A 24,825-nucleotide genomic window follows, 5' to 3' on the forward strand; every position below is an offset into this window, starting at 1 on the left:
TAATACTTACAATCTAGCAGTGACTTGAAATTCTATTATCATTTGGCCAAGAGATATTCATCTTTATGCCTGTAATTCCAGCACTTTGGGAGGCCGAGACGGGCGGATCACGAGGTCAGGAGATCGAGACTATCCTGGCTAACCCCGTGAAACCCCGTCTCTACTAAAAAATACAAAAAATTAGCCGGGCGAGGTGGCGGGCGCCTGTAGTCCCAGCTACTCGGGAGGCTGAGGCAGGAGAATGGCGTAAACCTGGGAGGCGGAGCTTGCAGTGAGCTGAGATCTGGCCACTGCACTCCAGCCTGGGCGACACAGCGAGACTCTGTCTCAAAAAAAAAAAAAAAAAAAGGCTATATACCTACAAAATATGCATTATGCCAATATATGTAATAACTGCAAAATGTATTTTTTCACTTTTTTTTCAGGTTTCAGTTATCCTTAGTTTCATTTTGATGTTTGGAAATTCAATGTACTTATCTTCTTATTATTCTTCATCTTTATTAATGACGTGGGTAAGTGTTTAGTTCATAAAGTTGGGGTTTTTTTAACCTACCAGATAGCATGTTTTCCTGTCTAAAACAGGTACAAGAGAATAAAGAGGCCCTTTCCTGATTATCATTCAACGTGACACAGTTCTTCCCAAGCAAACCTTTTTATCTGTTTTATCCTTGAAAAATATTATAGTAGAAGTTTTTCTTTTTAAGACAAAGCCCAAGTAAATATTTAAAAATTATCATAAAATAATAAAGACTTACTTTAATCATATCCCATTTTATGATAAAAATGACTTCTTTTCTCCTAAGTCACTTGAAGAGGTTAAGTACTCATTGCAGTGACACTGCCACTGCCCAAAACATTTTTGGAACTCCTCTGAGTTTCCTTCACAGATACGGCACATTCTTTAGAATGTCTTCACTGGTGGCACATCTTTGCCTTTCAAGAGTGGATCTGATTTTTGGAAATGACCAAAATTTTGTGAATATTTTGTGTGATTGGGCTGGGTAATACAGACCTTACTCAAATGATGGTGTGACAATAAAGTCATAAGACCGATTATTTTGCACCTATAACTAAATTATTTCTGAAGGCAGTTTAGAAAGTATAGTTCCAAAGTACTTTGATCAATGGCAAGATAATTAGAATAAGTGTGTAGTCTGCTCACAGGAACTACATGGAATGACATTTTCTGGATATGTGTTTGGAAGGGTGGTTTAGTAAATCAGTTCTATTACACTGTAGTCATATTTCTGATATCTATAAGCTAGAGCCTAGAATATTCTCCTGTACCTCCCATCTCCACATTGATCAGAAATGGTACCAACTACAGTAACGCCAAAATATAGCCCTTTTCCATGTATGGTGCAGTGGTTTAATCTTTTGGTATTTCCCTTATGTTTTAACATTTTTGCTTTTCATATCATTTTTCCCTCATAGTAATTCCTCCTTTTTCTCTCCCAGAAAAAATGCTCTTTCTTTCCAACATTTTGTGAAACTATTTCACCATTACAGAGTAGAGGACTCCTAATAGTGTGCTTATCTACCTCTTTTAATGAAAACTTTTTTATTTTGAAATATAATACAGATAAAAACTACATAAAGCCAATGTTTTGTGTGCTGAATTAGTGCTGGGTAATACTGATGAGTACAATCTCCCCTCAGTGTCTGCAGGGATTGATTCAAGGACATCCCCAACCCCTGTGGATACTAAAATCTGCAGATGTTGAAGTTTCTTATGTAAAATGGTGTGTTATTTGCATATAACCTATGCCCATCTTCCTATGTACTTTAAATCATCTCTAGATTACTCTTGACATCTAATGCAATATAAATAGTATGCAAATAGCTGTGTACTGTATTGTTTTTTCATTTGTACTTTTTAAACTGTTGTATTATTATTATTTCAAATATTTTCTTTCTGCCGTTGGTTGAATCTGTAGCAATTGGAACCCATGGATGTGGAGGGCTGACTGTGTTATGTATTATGTGGCCAACATTCTTAAACTACCATTATATCAAAATTATAATTTTCTAAATGAGTGTAAAAGCCCTCCATGTGACCCGTCCCAAAGCACTCCCTTGTGCTGCCCTAAAACAATAATGACTGTGTTGATTGCTATGATAGTAACTTTCCAGCATTCCTTTTTAGTTTCATCACTTAAGTTTCTCTTTTTAGCTACAAGTTTCCTGCATATCTGCCTGGTTTTATCCTCATGAAATTTATTTGTTGAAGAACCGGAGTCAGAATATGTGGAGGATTTCATGGTCCAGATTTTGCTTTTTGAGTTCTTGTGGTGTAGCTAAGCATGTTCCTTTGTCTCATGGCATAGTTTAATATATTAGAAACTGGATCTGAAACTTGGATTGCTTCAGGCTTGATCACTTTGGCAAGTCTACAGTATTGTTCTTTCATTAAAAGGCATGTAATGTCTCTCTTTATGGTACTAGACTTCAGTGCCTTATGATGGATCTGTTAATTCAATAGGGATTGCAAAGTAGTCACATTCCAATCCGTCATCTAGAGTTCATTTAGGAAAAGTTAAGTGAGTGTTGATTTACCTCTTTATTTGCAAATTTTAAAAATAATGAATTGATTCCCTGTCATCTTCCAAATGTGGGCTCTTTGGGCTGTGTATGTGTGTGTTTAAGTTTCATTCGGAACATAGGGATTTAAACATTTTTGACGTATTTCAAGTTAATTGAAATTATTATCTTTACTCATTCTCAGATTATTTCATTGTTGACCAGGGGAGCCTCTTTAGGGTTCTCCTGAGTTCTCTGACGTGACCCTGTGGTCTGATAGCACACTTGTGTCATGTATGACAAGTTCTTCCAGGTCTGTCTTGTGGACTCCTGCCCAAACCCTGGAGGAAGCCATTCCTGCAAGACACCCTCCTCGCCTTCACTGGGGAAACGGTGTTTTAAGACCGCAGTCTGGGACCCAAGGATACTCACTGCTACTGAGTAGGTCATTGTTTCTAGGCCTTCTTAGTGGACAGAGGTAGGAAATATCATTGGGTGTAGGCTCTCTCTCTTTCTTTAAAAATCTACCATGAAAATATGTGTGTGTGTATGTGTGTGTGTGCATGCATTTATGGTAAACTAGCTCACAAGTTCTGATGGATATTTCCAAATCAAATTCAAGAATATAGGGTTTTTACTTACCTCTTTTTTGTTTGTTTGTTTCTCTTGGGTCTCAAGAAGCCAGGGGATGATAGAATATCACATATCCAGTTGCCTTCTCCCAAAGTGTATGCATGAGAATTGCTATACTGCACCACACACATGATTATGAGAAATAAAGATTTTTTTTGCATATCCTTCTTTCATTCTCTTCACCCATTTTTTTTTTTTTACTAAATCGGTATCTATATTGTCAGAACATAGAGTACTGCATACTGTACTTTCTGCCTTATTAACCTTATTTCATGTTTTTATGTGAACAAATACATATTTATTTATCAGCAGTCTTTATGCCGTTATCTCCTAGTCATCTTGGTTATTTTAGTCTTGTTCTACAAGAGAGTTCCTTCAATTCTGATGTATTTGTCACAGTTTGTTTTGTCACCTTTTACTTGAAAGTTAAGTTGGCTCTGTGTAAAATTTTTGTCTCTTTCACTTTTACTTTTTCTTTCTTTCTTTTTTTTTTGAGACGGAGTTTTACTCTTGTTGCCCAGGCTGGAGCGCAATGGTGCCATCCTGACTCACTGCAACCTCCAACTCCTGGGTTCAAGAGATTCTCTTGCCTCAGCCTCCTGAGTAGCTGGGATTACAGGTGCCCACCACCATGCCCAGCTAATTTTTGTAGTTTTAGTAGAGATGAGGTTTCACCATGTTGGCCAGGCTGGTCTCAAACTCCTAACCTCAGGTGATCTGCCCGCCTCTGCCTCCCAAAGTGCTGGGATTACAGGTATGAGCCACCATGCCCAGCTGTCTCTTTGAGTACTTGTTTTACTTCTGTCCAAAAGGGTTGCTAATTAAAAGTGTTAGAAGTTTGGATACATTATAAATGTATCACTTTCTCTTGAATACTTTTTATCTTATTTCTTTTTTTATTTCTAAAAGTTTCTTCTCTTCACCTTTCATGGCTCTTAAGGCACTATTATGATGATCATTTCCTCATATTCCTTCTAGCTTTTTGTGTCTGAAATTATTTTTGTTTTAATTCAAATTATTTGATTTCTGTCAGCTCATTTCTCAGTTTTTCTAATTTTGATTTGTGTCATTCTTTCACATATTTTAGTATTTTTAAATGCCTTATTTTAAATGGCTCATTTTGAAATGTAAGTTTTGTTTAATTATTCAGTCTTTCATCCTTAAGTAACGGTGTTAGCCATAGGATTTTTCAGAGAAGCCCTTTATCAGGTTGAAGGAGTTCCCTTCTGTTCAGTTTGCTGAGTTTTTTCAAAAATGAATTTTGAAGATATGATATAATCATATAGTTTCTCTTTTCTGTTTTGTTAATGTGCTGCATTATATTGGTTGATTTTCAAATGTTAAAGCATCTTTGCATTCCTTGAATCGACCTCACTTTGGTCATGCTGTATTATTATTTTTTGTTGGATACAGCTTTCTAAAATTGTGTTTATGATTTTGCACCTAAGTTCATGACAATAATTGGTTCATAGTTTTCTTATGACATCTTTGTCTTTTTTGGTTACATGGCAATGCTGGCCTCATAAAATGAGTTATGAAGTGTTCTCTCTCCTCCAGAAGAATTTGGGTAAAATCATTATGATTTCTTCCCTAAATATTTGGTAGAATTTACCAATGAAACCATCTAGGACTTTCTTTGTAGGAATGTTTTTAACTACAAGTTCCATTTCATTAATAAGATATAAGGCTATTGATGTTATCCATTTCCTCTTGAGTGAACTTCGCTTGTATCTTTCAAGGAATTTTTAAATTTTATTTATGATGTCAAATTTATTGACAAAGGCATAATATTTTATATCTTTTATGTATCTATAGTATCTATAGTGATAGTTCCTCTTTCATTCCTAGTATTAGATGTTTGTGTTCTATTTTTTTCTCTGATCAGTCTGGTTAGAGGTATATCAATTTTATTAATTTTCTCAAGGAACCAGCTTTTGGTTTCATTGATTTGCTCTACTGTTTTTGTTTTCTGTTTTATTGATTTATACTCAATCTTTATTGCCTCATTTCTTCTGCTTACTTTGGGTTTTGCTCTCCTTCTTTTCTAGTTTTTTTTTTTTTTTTTTTTTTTTTTTTTTAAGGTATAAAGCAAGGTCTTTGACTTGAGAACTTTCTTTCTTTTTTTTTTTTTTTTTTTTTTAACACAGGTGTTTAGTGCTATAAACTTTTCTCCAAGCACTGCTTTATCAGGATCCCACATATTTTGATAAAGTGCATTTTTAAATTTGTTTCATGTTATTGTCATACATTTTACTGAAACATATGATATAGAAATCTCAATGACTTTTTTTTACTTAAACAGTAAATTACCTTTTAAAAGTATTTGAAATTTTTAAAATGTTATATATTTACCCTGTAGTTACCATTTTCAGTGCCTTTTACTTGCGTACAGCCAGATTGACCTACTGTATTCCTGCTATCTGAAAGACCTCCTTTAACATTTCTTTTAGTGCAAATCACCTGGTCACCAAGTCTTTATTTTGCCTTCATTTTTGAAAGGTATGTTTCCTGGGTGTAGAATTGCAGGTTAACAGCAATTTTCTTTAAGAATTTAAAAGATGCTGCTTGACTTGTCTTGTTGTTTGCATTTTTTTCTTATGAAATCTGTTGACATCCCTGCGCTTTCATCTGTAAATAATATGTTACTTCTCTAGCTGTTCCCAGCTGGAGATAAGATTTTCTGTTTACCACTGATTTTGAGCAGTTTGTTTATATAATGTGCCTTACTATAGTTTTCTTTATGTTTCTTGTATTTAGGATTCATTGAAATTCTTAGATCTTTAGGTTTACAATTTTTATCAAATTTGGAAAAATTTTGGCCATTATTTCTTCAAATATTTTTCTGCCTCCCCACCTCACTTTCACTTAGGGACTCTCACTACATGCATAGTGGGCTGCTTGAAATTGTTCAGTGGTTCATGGAGCCTTTGTTTATTTTTGTTCTTTATTTAATTTTGGATAGTTACTATTGCTGTGTCTTCAAGAGTTCATTAGTTGTTTTTCTGCAGTATCTAACCTGTTGTTAATCACATCCAGTGTATTTCTCATTTAAGTCATTGTAGTTTTCATATCTAAAAGTTCATTTTGGATCTTTGAAGCATTTTTGTGTCTCTAGTTAAATGTTCTCTCTCTGTTACCACTTCTTCACCATGTGTAATACAGTTATAGTAACTGCCTCAGTGCCTCCACCTGCTAATTCTGTCGTCTGTGTCAGTTTCAATTAATTGTTTCTTCTCCTCATATCGGGGTTGTGTTTTCCTGAGTGTCTGCATGCTTGGCAATGTTTACTTGGATGCCAGGCTTTGTGAATTTTACCTTGTTAGCTGCTGGGTATTTTCTTATTCCTAGAGATATTCTTGAGCTTTTTTCTGTGATGAAGTTAAGCCACTTGAACATAGGCTGATCTTTCTGGGCCTTGCTTTTAAGATTTGTTAGCTGGAATTAAAGTACTGGTTAGTTTATGGCTAATATTGCTGCACTCGGAAGCAAACTCTTCCATGTAGACTACCTGATATGCCCTTTGGCTGCACCATTTTATATTCCCACCAACAATGCATAAGCATTCCAATTTTTCTACATTTTTGCCAAGATTTGTTACTTCTGGTTTTGTTTTGTTTCGTTTTGTTTTATAATGGCCATCCTAACAGGTTTGAGGTGGTATCTCATTGTGGTTTTGATTTACATTTCCCTAATGATTAGTGATGTTGAACATCATTTTAAATACCTGTTGGACATTTGTATTTATTCTTTGGGGAAATGTTTATTCCCCAAAGAATAAACATTTTTGCTCATTTATATATATATATATATATATATATATATATATTTTTTTTTTTTTTTTTTTTTTTTTGCTATATTCATCAGAAATACTGGCCTGTAGTTTTCTTGTAGTATCTTTTCCTGGATTTGGTATCAGAGTAGTGCTGGCCTCATAAAATGTGTATAGAAGTGTTCTCTTCAGTTTTTTGGAAGAGCTTGAGAAGGATTGGTGTGAATTCTTATTTAAATGTTTCACAGAATTCTCCAGTGAAGCCATCTGGTTTGAGGTTTTCCTTTGTTGAGAAAATTTTTATTACTGATTTACTCTCCTTATTAGTTATAGGTCTGTTGAGTTTTTTTGTGTGTTTTCATAAGTTACTCTTGGTAGGTTGTATGTTTCTAGAAATTTATTTCTTATAAGTTATCTAATTTGTTGGCATATAATTGTTCATCGTTGTCTCTATAATCTATTTTGCTTGGTATTTTGGTTTTTTAGGGTGAGAAAGTAAATGTGGTTCCTGTTATACAAACTTGGACAGAAGCAGAAGTTTCATTCTGATTGATTTTAGTTACTTTGGGTGAAACATTACCATATTTCAATGAGGACTATATTTATATATGTATAAAATTATACTCAGAAAATATTCCCCACTATTCCTTCCAGCCCATTCTCTCCACCTTTCTTTTCACCCTGTTACTGCCTATTCCCTATAAGAAAGAAATCTCATTAGTTTTTTAGCTGACCCATTTAGTTGGGCTTTTTTGAGTTCTAGTAACTGTTATATGTATATTTTTTACATCTCTTCTTATATTAAAGATAGTCTTTTGCACTTTTTTTTTTTTCATTTAACAACCTATCCTGGATATCAGTTCATAGAGATTTTCCTCATTCTTTCTGGTGGTTTCCTAGTATTCTACTGTGGATTTACTGTCATCCAGTCACTCTCCTATGTCTGGGCATTTAGGTTGTTGCCTAACTTTTGCATTTACAAACAATGTTGCAATGAATAATCTGATACATTTATATTTTCCTATTGGAAGTTTAATAATCCTGGCTCACTTTGGGAATTTCTACACCAACTAAATGATACAAAATTTGAACCCAAATCTAAATAATATGCAAGTCCAAGAATTCAGTTTCTCATGAGAGCACTGTTTTCACCCCAAACTTGGGAATAAACAAATAACCTATCAACTCGTAGAGACGGTAGGTGAAGTATTTCTAGTCACTGTGTGTCTTAGTCAGTTTGGGTTGTTATAACAAAAGTACCACAGACAGGATGGCTTAAACAACAGGAATTTATTTCTCACGGTTCTGGAGGCTGAGCAGTTCAAAATCAAGGTGCTGACTGATTTGGTTCTTGGTGAAAGCCCTTTTGGTGGTTTGCAGACAGAAGCCTTTTTGCTGTGTCCTCACACGGTAGAGAGAGACATCAACTCTCTAGTCTTGTAATACGGGCACCCTAATCCCATTTAGGAGGGTTTCACCCTCATGACTCAGTTACTTCCCAGAGGCCCACCCTCCAAATACCATCACATGGGGGATTATAAAGATTCAGTCTATGAATTTGAGGTGGACACAAATACTCAGTCCATAGCACTGCAGGTATAGTTTTTGAAGACCCTACCTTTATGTATTAGTCTCAATTCCAACTTCTTACCTTTCATAGACCCAAGGCCTCTTCTGCTGCCCTCCCCTTACAATACAAGCCTATAGTTGTAACCTTATTCTACAGGCCTTTATAAAGACTGCCAGGGGTGGTGGTTATCTGCTAATTAATATTGTATTTTTTAAAATTCACCTTTTTTTCTAGCATCACAAGTTCCTTCTCTTTCACATCAGTAAACATTTTTTAAACATGTTTAAATACTTTATTTGGCAGTTTAGAGAGGAAGGATTTTCATGTTAGTTTAGTTCACTAATGTTGCTGGATAACTCACATATAGACTTGCATGGATGCTGTCATATGCTTATATACCATTTACCTTTGTAGAGGAATTATCCTGCAGAAAACGGCCAGGGTATCTAAGTGAAGAAATAACTTGATTCAAGAGGCAGCTTTTTGACACCCAAACCATTTAAGTCTCACCTCAAGGAAATTTGCCATGTCCAAAATTTAAAATCAACAGTTAAGGAGGAAAATGGCTGGTGATAGCTGAGATGGAACAGGGTGGCTATGTAATTTTTGAAATGTACCATTTATAAAAAATATAAATGTTAATTGTATTGTATTGAATTGTTTCATTTTTCCCTTGTGTGCATTTTAGGCAATAATTCTAAAGAGAAATGAAATTCTAAAACTGGGAGTATCTAAACTCAACTTTTGGGTAAGATTCAATGTTTTTAATGCAGTTTATTTAAATTCTACTTTTTATTTCTATAAACTGAACACAGTTAATAATCTTTAAAATGCTAATGATTTATAGCCAATAAATAGCTACTGACTTAAAAATAGCTACTATCTAAGGTAGATAGATACGTAAGGAAATAGTCCTTAGCAAGGACTAGAAATCATTTTCAAGAAGTTAGCACACATATTTCACAACTCACTTCCAGGCCACTCTTCCTTTATGTTTCATCCTGCTATATCCACACAGCCTTGCTTTTAAAAATGTGTTTGTCTTGAGTTTCTCTGTTTAGCTTCAATTAACCTTCCCTTCAAAATAATTCGTTTGTAGTTTCTTTCCAGCTTTCTCCTTTTCTTTCCTCTGCATCTATCCATCATCTATCTCTCTTTCCTTCTGCTTCCAACTTTAGACTCTATTACTTTCGTCCTTTTAACATTTTCCTTCCAGTCTCCCAGCCCCTTCTAATTTGAACTCAGCCACTACCTAATCTTTGTTTGGCTTCTTCCCAAATATGCAGATGGATGGTCCATATTACCTCTATGGTTTCCTAGTAAAATAAGTTATTAGGCAGGTAGTGCAACTCCTAAATTCTCTTAATATGAGACAGACGATATTCTTTTTCTCTGGTCTGTGATGTACTTCCATTAAAAAATAAACCCTGGGCCACACACAGTGGCTCACGCCTGTAATCACAGCACTTTGCGAGGCCAACACGGACAGAGAGCTTCAGCCCAGGAGTTTGAGACCAGCCTGGGCAACATGGCAAAACCCCGTCTCTACAAAAAATAGAAAAACTAGTTGGGCATGGTGGCATGAGCCTGTGATCCCAACTACTCAGGAGGCTGAGGTGGGAGGATTGCTTGAGCCCAGGATGGTTACAGTGAGCCATGATCACCCCACTGCACTCCATGCTGGGCGACAGCAGAAATGAACTGTATGTTTACATGTTATATATTGAGAGGATAAGTCTGGAAATGTTACAAGTTGAGGAAGGAACCCACAATACAAGAGAACAAAATGGAAGGAGTTGCTGTTTTCTCCTTGTTGGAGGCATTCTTCCATCCTTTATGGTGAAAATATAGAAAGATTTGTCCACTAAGTTGTTGAATGAATGATATGATGCTTTCTTTGTCTTTTTAATTGGTTCTACCAATTTGACTCTTTACCCAGGCCACCTGTCCTTAGGCATGCAGGCTTTGTAGAAATTCACATATCGACATTACACTTGTAATATATAATTCTTTCACTTCAGAAAAATTGAGCAATTTAATAACTCAACTCAAAAGAAGGTCAGAATTTCAGTTGCAAACTATTGAAAAATGACAATAAATAGAAGAGTGTCCATAAACATCAAAAAAATTCTGCCAAGGCTGCACTCAAAGGAACATTTACTGTCTTCATGTTCAACAACATTTTCAGTAGTAGACTGGAAAGAACATGAATTGACTAAGTTTTAAATTCAAGAATATCAAAGAAACAAAAAATCTAAGGAGGGAAAAGTTGAGATTTAACCAAGTGTTCAGCTTACATGTTTTTAAGCCTCCCTAGGTATGATTTTCTGTTTTTAGCTCTGTATATCTTTGGCAAAAATAAGTATTTATTACACACAACCCAAACAAGGTATTTTTAGATCTAAGTGATTCACTTTAGAGTTTAACGTCAATAGAAGCAAATTCACTGTTTAATGGGAGACTACAGTTTTTGGTGGCAAGGTAATTATTGAATTGAGCTCATGCTGAAATTTACAAAGGAGAACTTTGTATGTGCCATGAGGCATGAGAATCATTACAGGAAGGGAAATGGAACCTCCAAGATAATCTAAAGCTCAGTACTAAGGCCAGATAAGGATAGTATGAAAAAGGATATTCTTACTTGCAAGCATAGATTCAAAATTTCACTTAGATTAAAAACATTCCTTACATGCAAAAGTATAAAAGATTAGTAACTCAAGAACAGCCATCTATATGATAAAGATAATCCACTTGTGATAAATCTGACTTATTCTAGGAATCCAAAGATGTTTCTGGAAAATCCAAGAATGTAAATTATCACACTAACAGATTAAAAGAGAAAAATATCTTATGATCATCCCATTAGATGCAGAAAATAAAATTGATAAAATTGAACACCCATTTATAATGAAAACATTTAACACAATATAAATAACAGTTTTCTTAACCCAGTAAAATTCTTCAGCAGTCATTAGTCTTACTGATGATAAGGTATTTAGAGTGTTCTGTATAAAATCAAGATAAAGATAAATGTGCTTTTTCACATTTTATTAAAGGTCCAAACTAGCCTAGTAATGCAAGAAAAGTAAATAATAGGAAAAGGAAAGAAACTGAAGGAAGCAAAATTTATTATAGTATCAATATTTACCTAGAAAGAATAAAATAATTGACAGACAAAAATTATTAGAAATTAGAAGAATTCAATACCATGGCTAGATATGTTTAATATTCAAAAATCAATTGCATTTCTATTCTTTGGCAACAAACAGAAAACATTTTTTAAAAAATATGCCTTATGTATTAGGAAGAAAAATGCATAGGATCTGAATGAATCTAACAAAATACATGCAGTATTTGTATTGGGAAATTTATTTAAAATTTTTAAGATATAAATAGAAAAATAAAACACATCTATATGTATGAAGATTCATGTAATGCAGTTCTCCCCCTTTGATGTTCAGATTCAAAGCAATTTCAGCAAGATTGTCTTGCAGGTCACTGTTCACTAAATGATGCTGGAATAGTCTATATGAGAAAAACCGTATGTTATACACAAATATCAGTTCCAGGCCTAGCCGTTTTGAATGTTCCTAAGCTGGATGTCTTTTTGACATGTCATTATAAATTTATAATGCTCCAGTCTTTTCTTGATTTTCCTTGTGCTAGCCTTGGAATCAGCCATTTTTTCCTAGGAGCCCTGGTTCCTTTTAGAGGAGAATGGTATTTGGACACAAGGCCTGAGTGGTATGTGCACTCGTTACTACCAGTGTGTCCTTGTTTCTAGGCCCTTTCACTGCACATATGTGCACACGTGTGTGTGTATGAAATCATGATTTCATAACTATAGCTCCAAACCCAGCCCAATGCTATAGAAAGGCAGCCTAGTTAGGTACCTCAGAACTCACAGAAAAACACCACAAGCTGCCATCTCCTGAAACTCCATCCAGTGGCAGAAGACACTCAGAAAGAGGGTCCAGGGAAATGCTCTCCATCCTGTGGGTCTGGTATCTACTGTTCCCTCCAGGGAGGCTGCCCATGCAGGTAGCAGCAGCAGGGATCTAATAGGTGCCCTGCTCGGACTAGGCAGCCCAGGAAAGAGCCCTCTGCCTCTGCCAACTCACTACCCCACAATCCTGGTGTCTCTCACCCTTCACCTCATGGCAACAGAACTTGGGAAGTACATTCTTCCTGCATCAGCAGCATGATTTGGGGCAGAGACAGAGTACCAGGGCACCAGATGAATTGAGCTGACCAGAATAGCACTAGCACTGCAAAGGCTCTGAACACTAAATGTCATTGTAACTATAGCACACAGAAGTAGGCCAGGACTTGCATGATAAACCTAAAAACAAAGTGACTGTCTGCTGAAATAGAAATTTAAAATAGGATCCACAGTCTCTAACATAATATAAAAAATGTACTGGATACAATAGAAAAACCACTCATCATAAGCAAGAATGGAGAAAATAACAACTTGAATGAGAAAAGACAATCAACAGATGTCAACACTGAGATGAATAGGATGTGGGGATTATTTGACAAGGGTTTTAAAGCAGTCATCATAAAAACACTTCAATGAGCAGTTTTAAATACTCTGGAAGCAAATGAAAAGACTATAAAATCTTACCAAATAATTTTTTTTTTAAAGAACAACTTGGTGATTATAGAACTGAAAAATACAATAACAAATTAAAATTCAGTAAATGGAGTTGGTAGCAGAGTGAATATTATATTACAGAGGAAGCAATCAGTGCTCTTGAAGATAGAACAATAGAAATCTCCCAATCTAAATTGAGAGAAAATCACAGGAAAAAGGACAGAGCCTCCGGGACCTATGGTGTAGTAACAAAAGATCTAATATTTGTATCATCAAAATTTCAGAAGAAATTGAAAAAGAGAGTGGGAGGCCAAACAGTATTTTAAGAAGTAATTGGTAAAAGCTCCCCAAATTTGGTGAAAGACACACCTGCAGAGTGAAGACACTGAGCGATTCCCAAGTAAGACAAACCCAGAGAAATCCATGCCAAGATACACTATAAGTTAACTTTTAAAACTAAAAGAAAAAAATCTTGAAAGTAGGTACGGAGAAATGACACATCACCTACAGGGCAAAACTGACTTGAATTGTAGCAGACTTCTCATGTGAAACTAGGGAGGCCAGAAGGTTGTGGCAGAACACTTGTCAAGATGAATTACATATCCAGTGGATGTTTCCTTTAGGAATGAAGGGGAAATAGACATTCTCCAATCAAGGAAAATTAAGATAATTTGTGGCTAGCAGCAAACCTTAAAGAATGGTTAATTGAAGTTCTTTTGTCAGGTTTGTTGAAGACCAGATGGTTGTAGATACGTGGTTTTATTTCTGAGTTCTCTATTCTCTTCCATTCGTTGATGTGCCTGTTTGTACAAGTACCATGCTGTTTTGGTTACTGTAGCCTTGTAATATAGTTTGAAGTCAGGTAGCCTGAGGCCTCCAGGTTGGTTCTTTTTGCTTAGGATTGTCTTGGCTATATGAGCTCTTTTTTGATAGCGTGGAATCAACCCAAATGCCCGTGAATGATAGACTGGATAAAGAAAACGTGATACATATACACCATGGGATATTATGCAGTCATAAAAAGAAATGAGATCACGCTCTTGGCAGGGACATGGATGGAGCTGGAAGCCGTTATTCTCAGCAAACTAATGTAGAAACAGAAAACCAAACACTGCATGTTCTCACTTATAAGTGGGAGCTGAACACCGAGTACACATGGACACAGGGAGGGGAACAACACACACTGGGGCTTGTCAGGGGAGGGTAGGGGGAGAGAGAGCATCAGGAAAAATAGCTAATGAATGCTGGGCTTAATACCTAGGTAATGGGGCAGCAAACCACCAAGGCACATGTTTACCTATGTAACAAACATGCACATCCTGCACAGGTACCCTGGAACTTAAAATTTAAAAAGTTCTGGAAACGAAAAGGAAATGCAAGAAGGAATCCTAGAATATAGGGAAGAAATATAAAACAGCAAAATAGATACACAGAGGGGTAGATATAATAGACTATTCTTTTCATGAGTATTTCCTTTTGTGTACTTTTTTTGCTTTATTTTGTTATTCTTTATTTAGATTTTTAAGTCAAGGATTTAATTCATTTATTTTCACTCTTTCGTTTTTATTGATAAAGCTTTTGAGGCCATGAGTTTGTTTCTTATCCTTGCTTTAAATGTCTTCCTTAGTTTCCATATGGAAATGGTATTTGCCTGCCATGCTGCTGCCATCATTCTATTTTTCACCTTTCTGAATCTGTTTTTGTTTGTCTTCCCCGTGTAGCATAAGTTGAGTCTGTCTTTGCTTTGTGAGATAATGTGAAAACCTTTGTTGTTAAGTTTTATGTGTATTTGACTATATTTGCTTTGTTTCTGTATATGATTCTCTTTTATTTTAAACTTTTTGTATTTAGGAAGGTTACTATTCCTCAATTGTCGCATATTTGAAACTTTTTTTATAACGTCCATACTTGAATGACAGATTAGCTAGATATAAAATCCTTGGTTCTCACTTTTTAAAGTTTCTTAAAAATGCCTCTACACTACTGCTTTGGTTTATATGTTTTTTTTTAACAAGTCTGATGCTAGCCAAATTCTCCTGTCCCTTATAAATTATGTGACTTTTGTGCCTGGAGGTTCTGAGGAATTTTTCTTCATTTTTCATCATTCTACTGAAAGATGTCTTGAGTTAGTTTACCATACCAGATTAATTTTTTTCCAGTACCCCCTGGATCCTTTCCAAATGCCGATTCCAGTCTTTTTTTATTTCTGGAAAGTTTCCTTGGATTATAATTTAAACACTAGTTTTGATTCATTGCTCTGGTTTTCTTTTTCAGGTGCTCCAGTTGTAAGTATGTGCCTTTCTTCCATTTCTGCCACGTTCTCTGTTCCTTCTCACTTCTTTCTCTGGTATCATTTTCATTCTTCATCATTGTTTTAGTGCCTTTACTTCAATTCCTTCATTAACTTATTTGAATTTCTTTTTATCATCTTGTGATTTAGTTTTTATTTTTTTGATGATAATCTCCTTTTCTTCCATTCCCTTTCTATGTCTAATAAACTATTTCTTTCTGCTTTTTTCCCCATTTCTGTTCTTGGTTTTTGAATTTCTTGTTTAAATTGCTTTTTTAATATTTCTGAATGCTTGTTTGAGGATATTTAATTCAACTTTTAATTCTGCATAATTTTCTTCTGCTTTGTGAGATTTTATTGTTCAGTGGTGTGGATTTCATTAACTGAAATATTTGACTTTCATGTTTGTTATCTTCTTAAAGAAGCTTTGGATATTTATATAGGCATTTTTTCATCTATTAATTATTTTGTGTTTTCTAGTCCAAGTGCAAACCTCTTCTGAGAATGTAGCATAGTGTGATTTTTTTCAGTGAATAACTTTTTTCTTTTTTTGTGTGTGTAATGGCAGTAGTGATGGATAGTCTTTTGGTTTGGGTTCTCGTTTTTCCTGCTGGATACTTTTTCCTTCTTGCACTCCCCTTTTTTATCCTCCTTTCTTTCCAGAAATGATGACTTTCTGACCTCAGTGTTTTTGTCCCTACTCACTCTTAGGCCCTGCTCTGTACTCCCATTTACCAATCTCCCAGGGCTCTTTTTACACATAGGGTGGACTTTTCTCTTTCTTGGGTTTTTTTAGTTCCAATTTTGACCCCTGTCTTTCCTTTTCTTCTTTATCCTTTTGTGGGTCTCCCCTCATTCTCTGCAAAGGCTTAGGTCAGGGACTTGAGGTATAACTCTATATATTCGTTGCTTCCTTTTCGATTCATAGGTAATTTGAAGTTTGTGCTGTTACCTTTTCTCCATATATGAGGTTGTATTGTTCTACTTGGTTGATATATACAAAGATTTGAATTTAGGCTGCTGTAACTTTCCCCAGGCTAACCAGAAGTGCACAATTGTTCCCTTTTTAATCAAGGCTAGTCAAAAAATCAACAATAACACAGAAGCCTCATTGCCATTCTAGTTCATATTCCTGTTTCTTAAAGGAAAGCTTAAGTTTTCACATTTCAAACTTATTTCTTGAAGATAGGCTCATATATTTCCACAGAAGTGGTAGAAGAACTTTTAAGGTAGTGTTTTAAAAAATGGATTTTCAGCTGAGAAATAATGTTTGGAAACAAACACATAAACACTCCCTTTTCTTAACAGAAATCAAAAGGAAGTAACCTTTTAAAACTTCCTTTAGATTTAGGATATGTATAAGCAGCCACTTTTCCGACGCACACGGGGTTTTCTCTTTGTTCAAATCCTCCCTCCCTCTGTCTCTGTATGGGAAGCTATTTTCTTTTTCCTTCTTTCATTCTTACCTATTAACCTTTCACTCCTTAAGACAAAAAAAAAAAAAAAAAAAAAAGATTTAGGATATGTAGAATTCTAATGTTGCTATATATTTTATACCAGTGTCATCAGTTTTAATTCTTTGCTTTTAAACAAGATTTTCCAAAGGAACTTTTTAAAAAAACTCACCATTTATACCTCACATAATTAAAATTTTTATATGTCATTTATAGATATAATTGAATACTTTAACTGGGTGATTTGTAGTTTTAAATACTGGACTTCTCTTTTATTTTCTAGCTAATTCAAGGTAGTGCCTGGTGGTTTGGAACAATCATTTTGAAATTTCTGACATCCAAAATCTTAGGCGTTTCAGACCACGTAAGTACTTTTTAGTTAAAAACATGAAAGTTCTTATAAATATGCAGCTTAATGAAAACTTTGAAACCATCTATTCTTACCTCTTCATTTTACAGAGGTTAAGCGTCTTCTCTAAGGTCTTTAGAGGAGTTACTGGCAGAGTCAATAATAAAATCTTGCAGTTCAGTGATCTTTGCAACCCACTAAAAAGAAAGAATATTCATCAATGCTGACTTGGCCTTTCAGGAAAAAAATACTAATAGTTTGTTAAGTAGTTATTTGTTTATATTTCAGTAAAAATACAAATAATTAGTTGTTTACATCGTAAGTTATCCATTTATTGCAGATGTTAACATATGGGAGACTGTCTTCAGCTTTGAAAACATAGAACTCTTAAAATCTCAGTATTGTTTTATTTATTTGTAACTGTGGACTAAAATCAATGTATGATTTGATGTTTTAAGGCCTTTCTTGTTATATAAAAAGAGAATGTTAAAAAATTTTGATCTTTTCATTTTCTAGGAAATACATGCAGAGCATTTCTGTCTCATGTGGTATTTCTGTTTGTTAATGTCTTAAAGAGTAGCCCTTTTCAAGGCCTAAGTCCCTGCTTAACTAACTGGTTTGGGGAATAGAAAACAATGCATGAATCTACTTTTTATTTCTAGCACTTTCTGTTTAGAAATAAGCATACATGAATATATCATACAATAATCAATTTTGAAATTTACCTCATTTAATGCTATCCAGTTAGGGCCCTGTTTGGTGCTGAAATTATGTACTTTGGCAAGGGTTTATAGTATTACTTCTCTAAAAGGTCAAATGCTATCTCTATGCAATATAACATGCAACATGTTTATATTACATAAAATTTCTAAATGTAAGTGTATGCCATTTATTGCTAGCTTTGCATGGTGGTTTATTAGTTTATTTGTTGCTGCTGTTTTCTGGTATGTCTGACACATTTCCCCATTCTCCTTTCCTTTTTATTGTTTTTAACTTTATTATATATGTCTTATGATAAACTTTATTTAGATCTTCTAAGTTATTTATTTATTTAAGTTTGTTCATGATTATGTTTCTTGACTTACTTCACACTTACTTCACATTGACCCCCAGCTCTTTACAAATCTGTTTTTTTTTTTTGAAACACAGTCTCACTCTGTCACCCAGGCTGGAGTGCAGTGGCCAATCCTGGGTCACTGCAGCCTCCACCTCCTGGGCTCAAGCGATTCTCGTACCTCAGCTTCCTGAGTAGCTGAGATTATAGGCATGTGCCACCATGCCCGGCTAATTTTTGTATTATTAGTAGAGATGGGGTTCCAGCATGTTGGCCAGCCTGGTCTCAAACTCCTGACCTCAAGCGATCTGCCTGCCTTGGCCTCCCAAAGTGCTGGGATTACAGGTGTGAACCACCACGCCTGCCTTACAAATTAAAAAAAAAAAAAAATACAAACACACTTCCTTGGTAGTCCTGAGTGACTTCCTTTATGTGACAGTTATGAGGAAGACCTGAAATTATAGTGGTTTGGTTAAATTAACTGAATGAAAACCACTGATAATCATCAAACTTGTTATAAAATTATTCCTATCCCTATAAAATAATTTGAATTAAGAGTTTACTTGCCAAATATTTTCCTTTTTCTGGCCTTCTGAGGATGCTGTGGAAAAATAATTGTCTCACCAAAAGCAGGTTGTAAATAATCAGTAGAAAAATAGAAGTTCTGCATTGGGTTTGGTTGTTGGTATCTATTTTTAGCCTTGGAGATCAAATAGCTAAGTCAAAGATCAAAGTGGTATGTATAATTGTTGTAATTCTTATGAGGATCAGGTCTCATATTCAATGGTTTGAATATATGTCTGTAAAACATCAAGAAGTACCAAATATTGTAATCAGTCTGTGAGGCTTTGTGAAAATGACAGTGCACAGAAAGCTTATGACCTACAATGTATGTTGAAAGAGGTTAAGTAAAATAGTTTTTCATCATAAATTGTCGTATTATAAAGTATAATTAACTACATGATGGTTTCTTCTCAGCAGATATTTATTTTAGCTCACTCTTTATCATATTCTATTTTTTTCTGTCTTCTTTCTACTTTTCATTTTTCATGATATTTCTCTTTATTTTCAGTTATCTTGAGAAGTCAGCACATCGTATGTTTGGTTCACTGTAGTTTTTTGTTTTCTTAGAGGGATGTCTAAATACATTGGATTTATCTGCTCTATAAACTTTGTTATTCTTACATCAATAAAGTATTACTGGCTATAGGCTATAATCATTTGTGTAATTTTAATTCATTTTACTTTATTTTCTCCCAGATTCGCCTGAGTGATCTTATAGCAGCCAGAATCTTAAGGTATACAGATTTTGATACTTTAATATACACCTGTGCTCCCGAATTTGACTTCATGGAAAAAGCGGTATGAATGTTTCTTTTCTCCTTCTCTACTAATAGGAGTTTTTGCTCTAGTTTTAATCTGAAACTCAAAATTTTTACTCAGAAACAGTCAACTTATTTTATTTTATTTTATTTTTTTACTGTAACTTTTGCTAATCTACCTTCCTCACTTGTTTTTTTGTCTGTTAAAAAAAAAAAAAAGATAGCATCTATCTTATAGAGTTATTGATGATGGTTAAATGAGATAATCTGAGAAGAGTGTTTAACATACAATATGACCCATAATAATTACTATTACTACAAATCAATTTTAATAATCTAGGCCAATAAGAAATATGGGACCATTCAGGAAAAAGTCTCAATTCTTGTTTCTGTTTTTAAGAAATTCACTTTTATTACAGTTAACACCCCAAATATTATAACATTTTTAACAAGGTGTTACCAAGAAAGGTATGCTACTGATGAGTTTTAATGAACATATAAAAATTCATTTTAAATTATACAAATGCAAGGTATTCTTTTTAAAAAGTCCATGTTATAAAGCTTTAAAATATAGGCTGGATGTGGTGGTTCATCCCTGTAATCCCAGCACTTTGGGAGGCCAAGGCGGTTGGATCACTTGAGGTCAGGAGTTTGAGACCAGCCTGGCCAACATGGTGGTAACCCTATCTCTACTAAAAATATGAAAATTAGCCAGGCATGTTGGTGCATGCCTGTAGTCCCAGCCTGAGTAGGAGGCTGAGACAGAAGAATTGCTTGAACCCAGGAGGCGGAGATTGCAGTGAGCTGAGATCATGCCAATGCACTCCAACCTGGGTGACAGAGTGAGACTGTGTATCAAAAAAAAAAAAAAAAAAAAAAAAAAATTGGCCTCTTTGTAGAATCATGGAACACAAGATCAGGAAGGGCTCTTAGAGACCATGCCATAAAGTTCTTTATTTGCAGACAAAGAAAAGCTTAAAAGATTTGCCTAAAGCACACACAAGCCAAGATTAGGACATGGATTCTAATCGATTCAAGAACTCTCAATCCAGGGCTCTTTCCTCTATCTGAAACTTAATTTTTTTCATAGAACATAACAAAGTTGCTACTGGATTGATTATTCCTTGTGTAGTCATTATGAATTCTGAATTAGTGGTAAATAATAAAATTTTACATTCTTCTCTTATCCATCCAACCAGTCATCCATTCATTCAAAAACTATTATTGACCACTAGTTATCCGTGAGGCAGTTTGCTATAGCACGACAAAGAGGAAAAGGAACTGGTTTCTTGCTTTTAAGAAGTGTGTAATTTAGTTACATGGTAAATTACTCCTTATCACAATAACAGGTCATCAGAATTAGTTAGCCAATGTTATTTCTGTATTTATTCATAGTTTTAGTAATTAACTTTGGTTAGCTTTCTTTCTTGTTAGCTCTAGTTTCACTAATGAAAATAATGGAGCTATGTAGTACAGAAAATTACAATGTAGGAAGGACCCAGGGATGGGTAAACACATATTTTAAAACTTAGTATTATGTAAATTAAAAAAAGAAAAGAAAAAATAGATATACCAATTCTAGTTGTATTAAAATAAGAAATTCTTCATTAAAATTTTGGAATACTTTTTATAAGTATTTTTGTAATTTTAATTATTTTATTAAGGCATGGAAGACAATAAATATATATACTGCTGGTGACAAAGAAATTTTACCTTTTACTTTTAAGGAATGTTATCATGGCACTTAGTTTGACATAGATGTTTACTAATTTAATGTAAAATTTGTAAGTAACTATTTTGAATAATTTGGTATATTTCAGACTCCGCTGAGATACACAAAGACATTATTGCTTCCAGTTGTCATGGTGATTACATGTTTTATCTTTAAAAAGGTATTTTTAAACAAATTATTATTTGTTTTTGGCATCAATATAAGGACTATAATAATGCAAATTGCTCAGAATTCTATGTTATTTTTAGGATGAACTCTTTCTAAAAGTTTGCTTTTTATTTAGATCTTTCATTATCGATCTTTTTATAAAAAGCCATGATAAAAGGTATTCTTATTTTTTCTTTCAAAAGATATATACCAGTCACCAGCTGTGTATCAAAGACTACATTAACATTGTAGGTACACCCAGACAAATAAAACGTGGCCACACCTGTCTTGGAACTTACAGTCCTGGATTATTGGGGGTGGGGGTGCAAACATGAAGCAAATAATCGTACAAATGCCTAAAGAATTAAAATTTTTATAGGTGCTATGAAAGAAAAGTCCTTGACAACAACATTAGTATCTTTCAAATACAAAGCACGGTGAAGTCTTGATCTATTTTGAGTGGGCCTGCGTAGAAGAAATTTGTATAGCTAATTAAAAAATATTTTTCTACATGTTCACTGTTTCCATGACAGAAGAAAATAATATCTCAATAAAAGAGATAATCTTTAAAATACCAGTGGCAGGTTTTCTTGGTCTGGGTAGAGTTTATCTAAAAGCATGGTTAAAGACAGTGGGGTTTTATTTATTTATTTATTTTTTTAGCAGTCTTGAGCCATCTTTATTTATATTATTTACAAGCTATCTTGTCTTAAGCCAGTATGTATTTATTTTATACTTTTAAGCAGATAGCAATGCAATTTCCCTACCACCATACCAGTTGTGTTCTTGTTGAAAGGAGTTTTCTGTATTTAAAGTCAAATTGCATATGTTCTGTATGTAGTTTTAGTTGCCACACTTCTCACTCCTTTGTTTACACATAGATGTGAATAATTTAAGAGTGAGAAAGGTATCTCCCTCAACATCTCTGTTGTTTTACCCTTGATCCAGTTCCCTGGGGACCACGTGGAAAGAGTCAAGATAAAGGAAACAAGGAGGAATGAGTAAAATGTGAGCAGGTTTACTGCCCTGCATCCTTTCGGCCCATGCTGGCTTAGAATGAAGATTTTCTCTACTGACCTGTTTCTTTTCCATCAAGGCAAAATGTCAAGTTATTCTTATAAGGCTCCACTTAGAGGGGCCAATGCACGAATTAACTATTCAGCAGAGAGTCAGCCAATGTGAGAGAAACTGATAGCTAGATCCGCAACTGCTATATTTAAAAAAATTAAGATCCAAGACTTATAAATACATTACTAGTCTCCAAACACACCACATCCTGAACTATGCATGTGCACTAGCAGGGGCATGTGCGTACACACACACACAAACACATGCACACACACGTCCCTGCAGCCACCCACGTTTCATACACACACACATGCACACGCACACACACACAAACATCCCTGCAGCTAGCCAAGTTTCATACACACATACTCAAATGTGCACACACACACACACACTCATCCCTGCAGCCAGCCAAGTTTCATACACACATACACACTTACACACACACACTAATCCCTGTAGCCAGCCAAGCTTCATACACACACACACAGACACACACACACTCTCTCTCTCTCACACACTCTCTCTCTCTCTCATCCCTGCAGCCAGCCAAGTTTCACTCCTTCCTTTCTGCTTTCTTATAAACTCTTCAGTCTTTATTTTTCCTATTGTGGCTTATTTTTCACCCCAAGGATACTTCTGATGGTCATTTAGTTTTCAATCATGTGAAGTCACTTCTCGGAAGGAGAAAAGGAAGGCATGTATAGTATGACCATCCTGTTCCTGAGGACTCTCTTAAACATCAAAAAATACTTCTTTCTTTGGTGGAGTGTTTACATTAATGAATCAATTTCTTTCTTTAAATATTGCAGTATTCCTTAGAAAAGTTTCATTGATTTGATTCTATTCACAGACTGTTCGTGATATTTCGTGTGTTTTAGCTACAAACATTTATCTAAGGTAATTATATCATCATTGTTTTTAAAACATACTGTATTCAATTATTAAATAACTTACTGTAACATTAATTTTTCAAATGAATATGCATTAAACTTTAGCATTATGATTAAGAAAGGAGATATGAACCAAACTTAAATGTTTTCTTAAAAATATTATTCTTACAGATTTCTTATATGTATTTGGACTTGTTTTGGAGATATTTATATTTGTGAACTAACTCAAAGTTTAAATTGATAAATTATAATATATCATTAGAATTTAAAGTCAGTAAGCTAAAGATTTATTTTTGGAATTCCTCCCTTCCTTCTCTCCTCTCCTCTCCTCTCCTCTCCTCTCCTCTCCTCTCCTCTCCTCTCCTCTCCTTCCCTCTCCTCCCCTCTCCTCCCCTCTCCTCCCCTCTTCTCCCCTCTCCTCCCCTCTCCTCCTCTCTTTTCTCTTCTCTCTTCTTTCTTTTGACAGAGTCTTGGTCTGTCACCCAGGCTGGAGTGCAGTGGCATGATCTCTGCTCACTGCAGCCTGGACATCCTGGGCTCAAGCGATCATCACATCTCAGCTCTGCCAAGCAACTGGGACTACAGATGTGCATCACCATGCCCAGCTAATCTTTGTATTTTTTTGTAGAGAGGGGGTTTCACCATGTTGGTCAGGCTTTTCTTTTTCTTTCTTTTTTAACTTTCAGAGGGGATATAATTATTTGTGTTCCTGAATATTTATGAATTTTCTTCCAAATTTATGGTTAAAACTATTTATTGTAGAACATTTTTGGATGGTTTTAGTAATGTCACTAGCATAAGCAGATGCCAGCAAAATGTATCATATCATTCACACATAAGTAAATTGCTACAGGACTCAAGAAGTAAATTGTGAAGAAAATTTCCTTCCGAGGGAAATATCTCAAATGACATGTTTTTTAATGTTCAACTTTTATTTTAGATACGGGGGCACATGTACAGGCTTGTTACATGGGTATATTGTACCCAGGTAGTGAGCATAGTACCTAATAGTAGTTTTCAAGTTACATTTTATATTTGTAAGTAGAATATTTGATTTTATTTTGTGACTTCTACTTTATAGAATCGTTTTAGATTTATAGAAAAATTGTGAAGACAGTAGAGAGAATTTCCCTGAACCCCATCCTCCATGCTTGTATTTTTAATAAACAGCTGTGTATGGTTGTCACAAGAGCTAATTAAGCTGTTAGGTGCATCTGTTGAAATTGTTTCCAAAATAAAGGGGATGATAGACCCATTGTATATTGTTCTGGACAGATGGAGCCCAGGGAAATGTGTCTTGGCATTCTAAAAAATAATGAATGGCAAACCCTGGACACTATTCCCATAAGGAGTGCATGAAGGGACTTGGGATATTTAACTGGATAATAGAAGATTGAAGGGTATGTGGCAACTGTCTTCATGTATTG

At 34.8% G+C, this 24,825-nt stretch overlaps 1 protein-coding gene and 1 long non-coding RNA gene across 4 annotated transcripts in view; one reads left to right on the forward strand and one right to left on the reverse strand.

The window, feature by feature from the left end:
- The window catches only part of LOC101926462 (probable C-mannosyltransferase DPY19L2), a 118,261-nt gene that overhangs the window by 59,676 nt on the left and 33,760 nt on the right, over positions 1-24,825 (forward strand). For 2 of the 3 annotated variants that reach the window (XM_074036586.1, XM_065542142.2), the window contains 6 exons: positions 426-512; positions 9,181-9,240; positions 17,117-17,197; positions 19,497-19,598; positions 21,379-21,450; positions 23,359-23,405. In XM_074036586.1, coding sequence (XP_073892687.1) covers positions 426-512; positions 9,181-9,240; positions 17,117-17,197; positions 19,497-19,598; positions 21,379-21,450; positions 23,359-23,405 — 449 coding nt within the window. Of the gene's footprint in view, positions 1-425; positions 513-9,180; positions 9,241-17,116; positions 17,198-19,496; positions 19,599-21,378; positions 21,451-23,358; positions 23,406-23,864; positions 24,650-24,825 lie in introns of those variants that run through there. The other variant, XM_074036587.1, reaches the window with a different exon arrangement.
- The window catches only part of LOC135970171 (uncharacterized), an 83,224-nt gene continuing 75,134 nt past the window's right edge, over positions 16,736-24,825 (reverse strand). Inside the window, exons 5-6 of the long non-coding RNA XR_010585705.2 lie at positions 17,278-17,379; positions 16,736-16,862 (exon numbers count right to left, since the gene is read on the reverse strand). This is a non-coding gene — a long non-coding RNA (uncharacterized lncRNA). The remainder of the gene's footprint in view (positions 16,863-17,277; positions 17,380-24,825) is intronic.

This window comes from Macaca fascicularis, chromosome 3 (genome assembly GCF_037993035.2).
Source record: "Macaca fascicularis isolate 582-1 chromosome 3, T2T-MFA8v1.1".
Taxonomy (NCBI): Eukaryota; Metazoa; Chordata; class Mammalia; order Primates; family Cercopithecidae; genus Macaca; species Macaca fascicularis.